At 41.4% G+C, this 14,281-nt stretch overlaps 2 protein-coding genes across 2 annotated transcripts in view; one reads left to right on the forward strand and one right to left on the reverse strand.

The window, feature by feature from the left end:
- Window positions 1-2,913, reverse strand: part of nup133 (nucleoporin 133) — a 3,581-nt gene extending 668 nt beyond the window's left edge. The window contains exons 1-3 of the mRNA XM_034091948.1: window positions 2,668-2,913; window positions 1,590-1,705; window positions 285-388 (exon numbers count right to left, since the gene is read on the reverse strand). Coding sequence (XP_033947839.1) covers window positions 285-388; window positions 1,590-1,705; window positions 2,668-2,783 — 336 coding nt within the window. The 5' untranslated portion in view covers window positions 2,784-2,913. The remainder of the gene's footprint in view (window positions 1-284; window positions 389-1,589; window positions 1,706-2,667) is intronic.
- An 896-nt stretch (window positions 2,914-3,809) lies between these two features.
- On the forward strand, window positions 3,810-10,874 carry taf5l (TAF5-like RNA polymerase II, p300/CBP-associated factor (PCAF)-associated factor). The gene is given in 7 exon segments (XM_034088268.1): window positions 3,810-3,993; window positions 5,006-5,147; window positions 5,961-6,065; window positions 6,676-7,022; window positions 7,215-7,628; window positions 8,154-8,520; window positions 8,523-10,874. Coding segments are annotated over 6 exon segments (1,800 nt in total). The 5' UTR covers window positions 3,810-3,993; window positions 5,006-5,008; the 3' UTR covers window positions 8,951-10,874.
- Window positions 10,875-14,281: the final 3,407 nt, after the last annotated feature.

The raw sequence follows: 14,281 nt of genomic DNA on the forward strand, positions 1-14,281 counted from the left end.
GTTGGTGTAAAGCTGTACATGTACCCGCTGTGGGACAAATAAAGAACTGCTGATTGCTGATCGTTCACTTCAATGGAATAGGCTGGGAATAACTTTCCTTTTTAAATCAGAAAATACTGGAACATGTGCATCGAGGTGTCCCAGCACCCAACACATTGCAGACCAGATCCCTCCCCCCCCCCCCCCACTCTGCACAGATGAATACATATGGGAACATGTCTTGTGACAGCAGCTCTGTGCTCGCAGTCCGTTTGCTGCTTTAGGGTCTGAATCTTAAGGTGTACCTTTGCCACCGCCGTCTGGCAGATCTTCCAGATGATCAGCTTCTCTCCACAGATCATCCAGGCCCAGCCGCTCTCATCCACCTTCACTGAGATCTGGTCAATCTCTAAAAAGAACCGACACATACAGAAAGGTTTAGTGGCAATTCTGCAGCAGGACGCCGCACTTTTAACAAACGCTGTCAAACAGAAAAGTGACATCAGTGTTGGGAAAATACTGAATGTCCTCCTCCAACATGAGAGTAACATGATATCAAAGGTATCCCAACTGTAGCTGTGAACATGACAGGATGTGTGATGACCTCGAAGAGCATCAGGACTGCTTGAGGCAGATGATAGCTATGTGATTAACATGATGATTCAGCCTCTATGGAGAGAGACATCAAGCATGCTCATTTCTGACGTGGAGCTAGTCTGAAGTAAACATTGATACTGCTTTCGATCCCTCCATCTTGTGACTGTGTAGCTCCCTCTCTTGGATATCAGCATGTGAAGGACACTGCTCAGGAACTAGTTGATGCTCTGTATGTGATGACTACTTCCCTCCTGGAGAGGATCACAGACACATGGATCCTGAGGTTGAAGCTCAAGGCGGTGACGAGTGGTTATTAACATTTTTAAGTATTCAGAAAAAGTAAGAATTTTGAGATTTTGAGAAAAAGTCATTTTTTTAGAAAAAGTAAGATTTTTGAGAAAAAGTAAGAATTTTAAGATTTTGAGGGAAAAGTAAGAATTTTGAGATTATGAGGGAAAAGTAAGAATTTTAAGATTTTGAGGGAAAAGTAAGAATTTTGAGATTATGAGGGAAAAGTAAGAATGTCAAGATTTTGAGAAAAAATATATTTTTTAGAAAAAGTAAGAATTTTGAGGGAAAAGTAAGAATTTTAAGATTTTGAGGGAAAAGTAAGAATTTTAAGATTTTGAGGGAAAAGTAAGAATTTTAAGATTTTGTGGGAAAAGTAAGAATTTTAAGATTTTGAGAAAAAATATATTTTTTAGAAAAAGTAAGAATTTTGAGGGAAAAGTAAGAATTTTAAGATTTTGAGGGGAAAGTAAGAATTTTAAGATTTTGAGGGGAAAGTAAGAATTTTGAGGGAAACTTCGGTATTCCTCCATCTTGTGACGGTGTAACTCCCTCTCTTGTCTATCAGCATGTGAAGGACACTGCTCAGGAACTAGTTGATGCTCTGTTTGTGAGGACTACTTCCATTCTGGAGAGGATCACAGACACATCCTGAGATTGAACCTCAAAACAGGGACCAGGGAGATTTTCCCAACAAACAGTAACGGAGATGAGGTTTTCTTTACCCTCAGCCATGGTCAGGGCCTCCATCACTTTGACGGGCAGCGAGGAGCCGAAGGTTTGCACATCGTAGTTAAATAAATCTGCAGCGGCATGGCTCTGCGCTCTGGTGGGTGTTCCCCTGATGGAGAGAGATTTAGAGTGAATACACAGAATACATTAGAATACTCTCTAATAAACCAATCTATTAAAAGGGACAGAGACATATAAACATAGTGTACTATATACATTAAAGATGTGTGCACACACAGTAGCTTTTAATTAAAAGTAAACTATCCTGTGAGGTAGTGTAAGTGGGCTTCAATGTATATGTACAGTATGTGCACATTGTTCATGAGGTTGTAGAGATATGGACACTAGTATAATATAGTTTAAATATGATTATATCACGATGTTTCAAATAAAGTTAGAACAAAATATATTTAGACACAAACAGAGGTGGAAGAAGTACTCAGATCTTGTACTTGAGTAAAAGTAGAAGTAGCTGAGTGTAGGAATACTCTGTTACAGTAAAAATCATGCATTCAAAAAGTACAAAAGTGTTCTCATCAAAGCATCAGATTGGTCCATTTCAGAATAATATTATGATATGTTTTATAATGATTGATCATGAAAGTGTTCTCAAAGCTGGTGAAGGTGCAGCTAGTTTGAATGACTTTGTATTCTGCAGGGTAGCTGGTGGATTTACTCCAGGTGGAACTAAAGTCTGATTTAACACTTATCATATTTCACATTATTCATCCACATCTGTAAAGTCACTAACGGTATTAAATACATGTAGTGGAGTAGAAGTACACCGTATACTTCTGCATTTTAGAAGGTGGAAGTACAAAGTAGAAAGAAAATACTCAAGTAAAGTACCTACAAAAATTGTACATAAGTACTTGAGTAAATCTACTTAGTTACAACACTGACAGAGGCTAGCAACCGTTAGCAGCAAACTGACACAGCCGTTAATTAACCGTTATTAGTAAAAAAAAACATGGTAACCACAGAACAATGAAGAATGACGAGGGAGTACATGCACTAAGTTATACTTCTTCCACTACATGTTAGATGGTACCGGTCAGTGTGTGTCCTCACCTCCCGGATAGACTCGCTCTCCTCGGGGAGAACAGCAGGCTGGTCCCGCTCTTCCTCCCGGAGCTTCTGCCCTGCTGCCGGCGGCCTGAGCTCGGTGCGGCGCGGGGGGTAAACATGCTGCTGTGGCGCCCTTTCACCGGTCAACAGGAGACAAATGTACAACAAATGTACCGTAAAAAACAATATAAACACACCGCTAAACCTCGCTTCACAATCCGAAAACAACGCGCGGTGCAGTCGCTTGAAATATGCGTCATCACCGGTTCAACGGAAAGCCCCGCCCACTATCTATTTTTTTTTTTATTATATTTTTTTATATATTGTCAGAGGGGAAATGTACATTGGTACAGCAAAATAGCCAGAGACAGCTTAATGTTACCTAAGAAGCATGCATAAAAAAGTATTAAAGATAACACAATTATAAGAAAAAAGTGACACTATTTACAAAATACACATCCTGTAACAGTTCTGAGGATAACACAAATAAACCTCCTATAAATATTTCAAAACTATTAAATCTTGTATGACTCAAGTCCTTGTGGCTTCGTTTCATTTGTTGTCTTTCTTTAACTAGTAAGCAGACTGCAATGCAATATTAAATAACGTCCCTGTCATAAAGTCAAGTTCTACAATTGAAAAGTCTTGATTTGCTTTTCAATCGTTTCCATGTCGTGTGACCCAACAATTTGAAATCAATCAAGCATTGTATTACTACACTAGACAAGTAGTTTTAATAGGCTTTTGGTGCTAACAAGCATCCCTTTCTTTTGTATTGATCTTTTTAAAGAGACCCATAAAGTATATTAAGTCAAATAAAAAAATAAAGTGTTACTAATACCAATGTGAAAAATACACCACTGTAAGTAAAAGTCATACATTGAAAACGTTAGGAGAAGAACACACGCTTTTTTAATCCCTTGAGGGGAAATCAATAATGCATTTAAATAGGTTTAAGTAAGTAAGTATGTTGTTTCTGTTTTCCATTAATTAAGCCCTTAGTTTTGAACTCTTCATTAATGAACACTGATGTACATGTGCCTTTTTCTGATGTATTGGAATAATTGTTCAATAAGGCCCAGGCATAGGTAGTAGACCCTCAAGAGTTGATAAGGGAAAGCCAGGAGCTCGGGTCGATCGCCGGTAGCGGTTAGCCACAACAGAGATGAGAGCGGCTAGCTAACTTAGCATGTTTTAATGGAGCCTGACCGGGGGGCGGAACACACGATGGAGTGGCAGCGACTGGCGTAGTTTCACCCGGGAACAGAGTTAAAACTCCTCCATCTCTCACACAGTACCTGAGCACGGAGAGGAACTCCACGATATGCAGTGAGTACCGAGATCCAATCGGCGGTGCTAACGGAACCGGATCAAATCCCGCGTAAAGTCTGGAGGCCCGTTAGCCTAGCTGGTTAGCTTAGCCGTTAGCTCAGCTCAAACATCTTCCTCTAATGTGGAAACATGCCGGCTTTTAGACTAGATTTACGCGTTAATACTGTGATATTTTAAGCTTACACACTCGTTTTCATTCTAACGTATGTATGTAGATCGTCACTGAAGGTGTATTTTATGTGAAATGCCTTTGTAAACACATTAGCTCGCTTATAGTAAGTAGTAGTCTAGTAGTGTACTGTAGTATACATCTATGTCTAATATATGTTTGTCTTTTACAGAGCATTTTAATTTATCTTGAATATTTTACATTGTGTAATACTTGTGATAAATGTATTTTCTACTGTAGATGTGTTAACGTTTTTTATTTGAAATATGTTTATACCTTTTTATATATAAAGTCTATGGTTTATACTTTATTCCACTATTATCAAAATATACGGCAAAATGTAATTTTCTGATATTATTTGCATACAAAATTACTTTAACAATCAGAACAGTTGACAAAAACTAGACACATTGATTAGTTGGTTAATAATAATCATTGCAGCTCTAGATACATATATTACTTAATTGTTGTAGGTGGCAAAGGTGGAATTGATTTGATATCCACAACATAGGTAGCATGATATAACAAAATATGTATTTATTGATTATAATTATTTTCTTTTTAATATTCTGAATATGAACATAAGCTGTCAGACAAAAGTAAAGGAGAGAGCTGTACAATATTTCCCAATGAAGTGGAGTAGAAGTAGGAAATAGTATCCGTTATTATAACTTTTGTATGCATGCTTCTTAGGGAACATTAAGCTGGTTTTTTTCTGCTGTAACAACGTAAATGTCCCCCCTGATTCTGAGTAGGTCAACATTGTACTAAAGTACTTAACTTGAGAAAATTACATTCCCAACACTGATACAAAAACAAATGTGTTTATGTATTTTCCAGGCCATGAAGCGGGTTCGCACTGAGCAGATCCAGTGTGCCGTAACTCAGTACCTGAAGCGGCGGCAGTATGTGGAAACTGACGGGTCTCTGAAAGGAGCCAAGCTCTTCCAGTCAGCGGAGGAGATGGCTGCCAGCCTCTCAGGTGAATAACTAAACAAATACCATTTGTCTTTCACATCAGATATATGTCACCACAACAGGTCAAAGAGAACTATAGTATTTCTTCGTCAAAACCTTTATTTAGTAGCTAGTTTTTTTTTTACATACAAAACATAATAGTGGACTTCTTAGGTTTGCAATTTGTCTTTATGTTTTGGTGAATAACAATAAACTCATAGCAAAACAGTCACATCAAAGAAGTAGTTTTAATAGAACATGCGAAAAATAATTAAGTAAAAATGTATGTGTTTTAAAGTGAAGAAGCTATTCAGTTCTGTGCAGGTATGTGCAAAATGAACCATGGGGTGTTTTTAAATTGGTATGTTGGACACTCTAAAAACAGCCTATTCTCCATGATGGATATTGTACTTGAGGGAAAAGTAAGAATTTTGAGATTATGAGGGAAAAGTAAGAATTTTAAGATTTTGAGGGAAAAGTAAGAATTTTAAGATTTTGAGGGAAAAGTAAGAATTTTGAGATTATGAGGGAAAAGTAAGAATTTTAAGATTTTGAGGGAAAAGTAAGAATTTTGAGATTATGAGGGAAAAGTAAGAATTTTAAGATTTTGAGGGAAAAGTAAGAATTTTAAGATTATGAGGGAAAAGTAAGAATTTTGAGGGAAAAGTAAGAATTTTGAGGGAAACTTCGGTATTCCTCCATCTTGTGACTGTGAGACTCCCTCTCGGATATCAGCATGAGTAGGACACTGCTCAGGAACTAGTTGATGCTCTGTATGTGAAGACTACTCTTTAACATATCTATTTGTACTCTCTCCCGAACCTCCCTCTCTGAGCAGTGCAGACGGAGTCGGGTTGTGCCAACATCGTCTCTGCGGCGCCGTGCAAGTCCGAGCCGCAGCAGTACGAGGCTCAGTTCTCCAGGCTGCGCTCCTTCCTCTCAGGTATCAAATCCAAAAATCCACCAAATCACACGTCTGGAAAATATGGTATGATATTGTCATTGCCAGATCTTGGGATAGATTTTTGGTATTTTCTTTTTATTGTTTGCCTTTGATTGTTGGATCGATTGATTATTTATGAATAGCTCATTAGCAGATCATTTTTGATGGCACCTAAAGTCAATCATTCAATCTTTTAGCAATATTGCTTTTAAGGGATTTGATCATAAATACTCTGATTTTTGTTGTTGTATTTACTCCACATTGCCCAGCCCTGCAAATAAATTGCTCCAAGTACTTTTTTTTATTACAAAACCCTAAAAACGGACTAAAACCACCAGACGAAGGGACAGTTTCATCCCACTGGCCATCAGACTGTTAAACACCTGCACTTTTGAAGAAACATCCATAACATTCACCTGTTTGCAACTTATATATATTAAAAATCAACATTCCAACTATTTATATTTATATAGTTATTTACTTGCACTATTTTCCCTTGTGTTGTGTTGCATTGTAGGAGGAGCCTGAGACCTAAGAATGTACTGTAGCTGTACACATGACAATAAAAGCCTTGATCCTTGAACACTATGTTTTTTTTCCCAATAATCAGAAACAGAAATATCCTGGGCGAAGGAGGTGAGCGGCCTCCTCTACCCGCTGTTCGTCTACCTCCACCTGGACTTGGTGCACTGCGGCCTGAAGGGGGCAGTGGATGGTTTTTACAGCCGTTTCCACACCCTCTTCCTGCAGGACAGCGAGCAGCGCGCCACCATCGAGCAGCTCCGTCATGTTCTCACCTCTCAGGACGTCGCAGCCAACCCCAAACTGAGCGCTTTCCTGGAGCACAAGTACGTGGTGCACCTGACGGAGCCGGCGTACAGCTACCTGCTGCGATACCTGCAGAGTGAGGACAACAGCGCCATCTGCAGGGCGCTGAACACACACCTGCAGGTGGAGGTGAGAGCTGAATCCCAGATCAAGCGCACGCCACAGGGTCTTTGAGCATGTTTTGAGCACCTAAGATTTTCATTGTCATAACTACAGATGAAAATAGAAGCCTTGATGTATGGTGTCTGGACACATGGAGCTGATGTGATGCAAGTCACATTTCAGATTTGATCTGACCAATAAAGTATTATCCTCTCCTAGGTCACCGCGTCCGTGCGCACAGACTACCAGCTTTATGGAGCTGCCAGTGGCGCGACTGCTGCCCCAAACCCCTCCTCCTCCTGGGCAGGAGTAGACGGAGTGGAGGGTGGGGACGGGGTGGAGGTTCCTGCAGGGATCCCTCAGAGCGAAGTGGCCCTCGAGGCTCTTCAGGACTGCATCAAGAAAGTCTGTGAGGGCCCGCCCACGCTCACCACCGTGTGTTTCTACGCCTTCCACAACACGGAGCACATGCTGAACACGGCGGAGGTTTCCGCCGACAGCCGGCTGCTCTCCGCCGGATTCGACAGCTCCACCGTGAAGCTGTGGAGCTTGAGAGCCAGGAAGCTGAAAGCCAAACCGCATCAGGTCGACGTGTCGCACATTCACCTGGCCTGTGACGTACTGGAGGAGGAGGTGAGTCGGCTTCAAGGAGACATATCTTCTGGTTTGAAATGGCTTCGTTGTGTTTACAGCAGGTTTACTGTGGAGATGACATTGTTTTTGCACCTCATGATTATTCACGATCTGCCTCTACTTTTCACTTCACCAATACATCTTCTGGTTTTAAAAAATACATGAGCATCAGAATGTAGAAAAATATTGATCACAATTTTCCAGAGTCTATAGGCCAACCTTATCTGGGTAAAAGCTGAACATGTATCTTATATTTGCTTGTTGTTGCAAATAAACACTGATTATTCTAGATGTTTGATTTGCTTAAAATTAAAGACGGTATTATGAAAACTGTCACTGTCAATGTTTTTGAATTTATAACAATCTACAGATGAATCCATATTAAACAAAATGTTTTACAATTGATACATTTGAAATGGTAGTTTATTCAACAGATGTTTGTTTTCACATCATCCCAACTCCCTGTCAAAGTATTTCAAAAGGGAGATGGACGGTAATGCCACATGTCTCGTTGTTTGTCCCCAGGAGGAGGAGGAGGACGGCTCCGGCAGCGAGGTCAAGACGCTGCGAGGTCACAGCGGCCCGGTGTTTCGCACGGCCTTCCTGACGGACAGCTCCGGCCTGCTCTCCTGCTCCGAGGACACCACGGTGCGCTACTGGGACCTGGGCAGCTTCACCAACACGGCGCTGTACCGCGGACACGCCTACCCCGTGTGGGACGTGGACCTCAGCCCCTGCAGCCTTTACTTCGCCAGCGGGTCCCAAGACCGCACCGCACGCCTCTGGACGTTCTCCCGCACGTATCCGCTGCGGATCTACGCCGGGCACCTGGCGGACGTCGACTGCGTCAAATTCCACCCGAACTCAAGCTACCTGGCCACCGGATCCACGGATAAACGGTGCGCCTGTGGAGCACCCAGCAGGGGGCGTCTGTCCGCCTGTTCACCGGACACAGAGGCCCCGTGCTGTCTCTCGCCTTCTCCCCCAACGGGAAGTACTTGGCGTCCGCCGGAGAGGACCAGAGGGTGAAGCTGTGGGACTTAGCTTCAGGGTCGTTGTTTAAAGACCTGAGGGGACACACGGACAGCGTCACCAGCCTGTCCTTCAGCCCCGACAGCAGCCTGGTGGCCTCGTCCTCTATAGACAACTCGGTGCGGGTGTGGGACATCAGAAACTCTCACGGCGTGGCGCCAGCCGACGGGTCGTCTAATGAAATGGTGGGACTTTACACGGGGAACACCAGCAACGTGCTGAACGTCCAGTTTATGGCCTGCAACCTGCTGCTGGTGAGCGGAACCGCTCAGGAGAAAACAGAACAGTAGCCACAGCTTTGTTTGTATTCACCAGTTTGTACCAGTTTTCTTCACTGAGACTCCTACGGGTTAATGGCAACACCTGCACACGTGAGATTTCCTCCCTCTTTTCAAAGCTGGCTTGGATTCTCACTTCCAGACCGATTCTAACGTTTCTTCTGTGTTATTGTCTAATTACCAAAGCGTCTCCACTAGATGTCAGTATTAAATGATTCCTCAGTCTGAAGGTCTGGTGCCTTGCTGGTTAAGAGCTGTCGTGCACAAGTCTTATGATCTCTAAATGCAGCATATCAAATGTGACTGTTGGAAAATATTCTTCCTGTGGAATAAAACAAAAACCCAATCTGCAAAAAAACAGTTTTACCCCCCAAAAAAAAAATGAAAATGCTGACCTGAGAAAATACCATAGACTGTATATCTTTAAAAAGGTGAACGCCAAAACGGACTGCGCCAATTAGTACTATGGGATGAGCTGTTTGTGCCGTACAGAATGTTATCAGCACCTTCTGCAGTGACGGACACTTCCACACGATGTGCAAAAGACATTGAGAGAAACTTGTTGAGCTGTTTTACTCGGTCATTTTAATACCAGAGCGTCCAAAACAGAGATCAAGGAGGTGTTAGTCTAGCTTAGCTTACATAATGGAAACGGGGGAGAAACTGCTAGCCCAGCTTTGTCAAACAAACAAAGCAAAAACACCTTCAAGAATTCTGAAACCTCTTAAGAACGTACAGGTGGAGCCGATCCGGTGGGTCGGGCTGAGTATCGCCTGAAAGTGTTAATCTCCTTTGCTGAGGTCAAAACAAACCTTTAATTTAATACATTGCTTTGAGGAATTTAAATATGCTTTACTACAAACATTTTTAGTTTTTTCATACAAGAAAATAAACCTAGTAGTTTACAAACACAAGCCCAGGTACAAGAAGGTGTCGTAACATTTAAATTTGAATCAGGAACGATCTGTAAACGACAAGATGATAAACCTGACCAGAAATGTATTCTTGGCTTTCGGCACTTGACAGTTTTTGGTGTTTCTCGGTGCTCCAGACACTCCTCGGGTGGTCTGTGGCTTATTGGAGACGGCTTACGTCCTGGATACCCTTTGTTTCTGTCCTCAGGCCATCCTTTGGGCACTAACGTAGGAACGAATGTAAATGAGGTTTGTCTTTTCTTTATGCAGCGAAAACAGACGTATGAGGACTCTGGGTAACACAATGAATATTATCTAAATGTCAAACTACTCCTTTGTTCTACCTGCAAGTACTTTTCATCTGCGCCCCCTCTCCTATATGTTAACAATGCATTTAGCATCTGATGCCACAGCTATCATAAGGTCTATCCATTACAGGCAGAGGATATCACCCCAATTCTATATCAGTGTATGTTGTTAAACAAATCGATGTCGACAGGAAGAACATTTTCAGGAAAGGAGAACATGTGTTGACGTTCGTGGAGACGGTATTAGGATGTTTTAAGGCTCTCAAAGGTCGCATACAAACACTAAAGACCATGAGAACTTTGAAAAACACCCGAACAGGAAGTGGTTGTTTCTTCTCTAGGTTTGTCTAAGTAAAACAAAATTGTAAATAGCCTTGTTGAGGATATCTCTAAGAATCAAAGGCTGTATTTTTCGCATTACTCTGCGAGTGGCACAAACTGCAATGTTTAAAAAGTGTAAATAAACTGTATTTTTGTAATATTTCGGCTACCGAGTGTCGCCATCCAGGTTGTGCTTACAGAGGGCTTAAACACGTTGATTCAGATGTCACACGTTGAAAGTGTGATTGTATTTCTTTTATATATATATATGAAGTTGTTTTTTGGATATTCATGGTTTCAACCTGGAAGACGTGTTTTATGTTTGTCAGGAAACTCTCGTTCCCTCCTGTAGCCCGAAAAACATGGAATAAATAACAGACTTTATTTGAAAAATGCTTCTGTTAGATTATTTTGTTCATAACTTTGCAAAGGAGAGTCCTCTCCTGCTGATGTTCAGGTGTATATCAGTATGTAGTGTCTCTACTTTAAAGAGTCCTCTCCTGCTGATGTTCAGGTGTATATCAGTATGTAGTGTCTCTACTTTAAAGAGTCCTCTCCTGCTGATGTTCAGGTGTATATCAGTATGTAGTGTCTCTACTTTAAAGAGTCCTCTCCTGCTGATGTTCAGGTGTATATCAGTGTGTAGTGTCTCTACTTTAAAGAGTCCTCTCCTGCTGATGTTCAGGTGTATATCAGTATGTAGTGTCTCTACTTTAAAGAGTCCTCTCCTGCTGATGTTCAGGTGTATATCAGTGTGTAGTGTCTCTACTTTAAAGAGTCCTCTCCTGCTGATGTTCAGGTGTATATCAGTATGTAGTGTCTCTACTTTAAAGAGTCCTCTCCTGCTGATGTTCAGGTGTATATCAGTATGTGTCTCTACTTTAAAGAGTCCTCTCCTGCTGATGTTCAGGTGTATATCAGTATGTAGTGTCTCTACTTTAAAGAGTCCTCTCCTGCTGATGTTCAGGTGTATCTCAGTATGTAGTGTCTCTACTTTAAAGAGTCCTCTCCTGCTGATGTTCAGGTGTATCTCAGTATGTAGTGTCTCTACTTTAAAGAGTCCTCTCCTGCTGATGTTCAGGTGTATATCAGTATGTAGTGTCTCTACTTTAAGAGTCCTCTCCTGCTGATGTTCAGGTGTATCTCAGTATGTAGTGTCTCTACTTTAAAGAGTCCTCTCCTGCTGATGTTCAGGTGTATATCAGTATGTAGTGTCTCTACTTTAAAGAGTCCTCTCCTGCTGATGTTCAGGTGTATATCAGTATGTGTCTCTACTTTAAAGAGTCCTCTCCTGCTGATGTTCAGGTGTATATCAGTATGTAGTGTCTCTACTTTAAAGAGTCCTCTCCTGCTGATGTTCAGGTGTATGTAGTGTCTCTACTTTAAAGAGTCCTCTCCTGCTGATGTTCAGGTGTATATCAGTATGTCGTGTCTCTACTTTAAAGAGTCCTCTCCTGCTGATGTTCAGGTGTATATCAGTATGTAGTGTCTCTACTTTAAAGAGTCCCTCTCCTGCTGATGTTCAGGTGTATATCAGTATGTAGTGTCTCTACTTTAAAGAGTCCTTTCCTGCTGATGTTCAGGTGTATATCAGTATGTAGTGTCTCTACTTTAAAGAGTCCTCTCCTGCTGATGTTCAGGTGTATATCAGTATGTAGTGTCTCTACTTTAAGAGTCCTTCTCCTGCTGATGCTCAGGTGTATATCAGTATGTAGTGTCTCTACTTTAAAGAGTCCTCTCCTGCTGATGTTCAGGTGTATATCAGTATGTAGTGTCTCTACTTTAAAGAGTCCTCTCCTGCTGATGTTCAGGTGTATATCAGTATGTAGTGTCTCTACTTTAAAGAGTCCTCTCCTGCTGATGTTCAGGTGTATTCAGTATGTAGTGTCTCTACTTTAAAGAGTCCTCTCCTGCTTGATGTTCAGGTGTATATCAGCATGTAGTGTCTCTACTTTAAAGAGTCCTCTCCTGCTGATGTTCAGGTGTATATCAGTATGTAGTGTCTCTACTTTAAAGAGTCCTCTCCTGCTGATGTTCAGGTGTATATCAGTATGTAGTGTCTCTACTTTAAAGAGTCCTCTCCTGCTGATGTTCAGGTGTATATCAGCATGTAGTGTCTCTACTTTAAAGAGTCCTCTCCTGCTGATGTTACAGGTGTATATCAGTATGTAGTGTCTCTACTTTAAAGAGTCCTCTCCTGCTGATGTTCAGGTGTATATCAGTATGTAGTGTCTCTACTTTAAAGAGTCCTCTCCTGCTGATGTTCAGGTGTATATCAGTATGTAGTGTCTCTACTTTAAAGAGTCCTCTCCTGCTGATGTTCAGGTGTATATCAGTATGTAGTGTCTCTACTTTAAAGAGTCCTCTCCTGCTGATGTTCAGGTGTATATCAGTATGTAGTGTCTCTACTTTAAAGAGTCCTCTCCTGCTGATGTTCAGGTGTATATCAGTATGTAGTGTCTCTACTTTAAAGAGTCCTCTCCTGCTGATGTTCAGGTGTATCTCAGTATGTAGTGTCTCTACTTAAAGAGTCCTCTCCTGCTGATGTTCAGGTGTATCTCAGTATGTAGTGTCTCTACTTTAAAGAGTCCTCTCCTGCTGATGTTTCAGGTGTATATCAGTATGTAGTGTCCTCTACTTTAAAGAGTCCTCTCCTGCTGATGTTCAGGTGTTACTCAGTATGTAGTGTCTCTACTTTAAGAGTCCTCTCCTGCTGATGTTCAGGTGTATATCAGTATGTAGTTGTCTCTACTTTAAAGAGTCCTCTCCTGCTGATGTTCAGGTGTATAATCAGTATGTAGTGTCTCTACTTTAAAGAGTCCTCTCCTGCTGATGTTCAGGTGTATATCAGTATGTAGTGTCTCTACTCTTTAAAGAGTCCTTTCCTGCTGATGTTCAGGTGTATATCAGTAGTAGTGTCTCTACTCATAAAGAGTCCTCTCCTGCTGATGTTCAGGTGTATATCAGTATGTAGTGTCTCTACTTTAAAGAGTCCTCTCCTGCTGATGTTCAGGTGTATATCAGTATGTAGTGTCTCTACTTTAAAGAGTCCTCTCCTGCTGATGTTCAGGTGTATATCAGTCTGTAGTGTCTCTACTTTAAAGAGTCCTCTCCTGCTGCTGCTTCAGGTGTATATCAGTATGTAGTGTCTCTACTTAAAGAGTCCTCTCCTGCTGATGTTCAGGTGTATATCAGTATGTAGTGTCTCTACTTTAAAGAGTCCTCTCCTGCTGATGTTCAGGTGTATATCAGTATGTAGTGTCTCTACTTTAAAGAGTCCTCTCCTGCTGATGTTCAGGTGTATATCAGTATGTAGTGTCTCTACTTTAAAGAGTCCTCTCCTGCTGATGTTCAGGTGTATATCAGTATGTAGTGTCTCTACTTTAAAGAGTCCTCTCCTGCTGATGTTCAGGTGTATATCAGTATGTAGTGTCTCTACTTTAAAGAGTCCTCTCCTGCTGATGTTCAGGTGTATATCAGCATGTAGTGTCTCTACTTTAAAGAGTCCTCTCCTGCTGATGTCAGGTGTATATCAGTACGTAGTGTCTCTACTTTAAAGAGTCCTCTCCTGCTGATGTTCAGGTGTATATCAGTATGTAGTGTCTCTACTTTAAAGAGTCCCTCTGCTGATGTTCAGGTGTATATCAAGTATGTAGTGGCTCTACTTTAAAGAGGCCTCTCCTGCTGATGTTCAGGTGTATATCAGTATGTAGTGTCTCTACTTTAAAGAAGTGTCCTCTCCTGCTGATGTTCAGTTGTATATCAGTATGTAGTGTCTCTACTTTAAAGAGTCTCTCCTG

Source organism: Pseudochaenichthys georgianus, chromosome 1 (genome assembly GCF_902827115.2).
Source record: "Pseudochaenichthys georgianus chromosome 1, fPseGeo1.2, whole genome shotgun sequence".
In the NCBI taxonomy this organism is placed as follows: Eukaryota; Metazoa; Chordata; class Actinopteri; order Perciformes; family Channichthyidae; genus Pseudochaenichthys; species Pseudochaenichthys georgianus.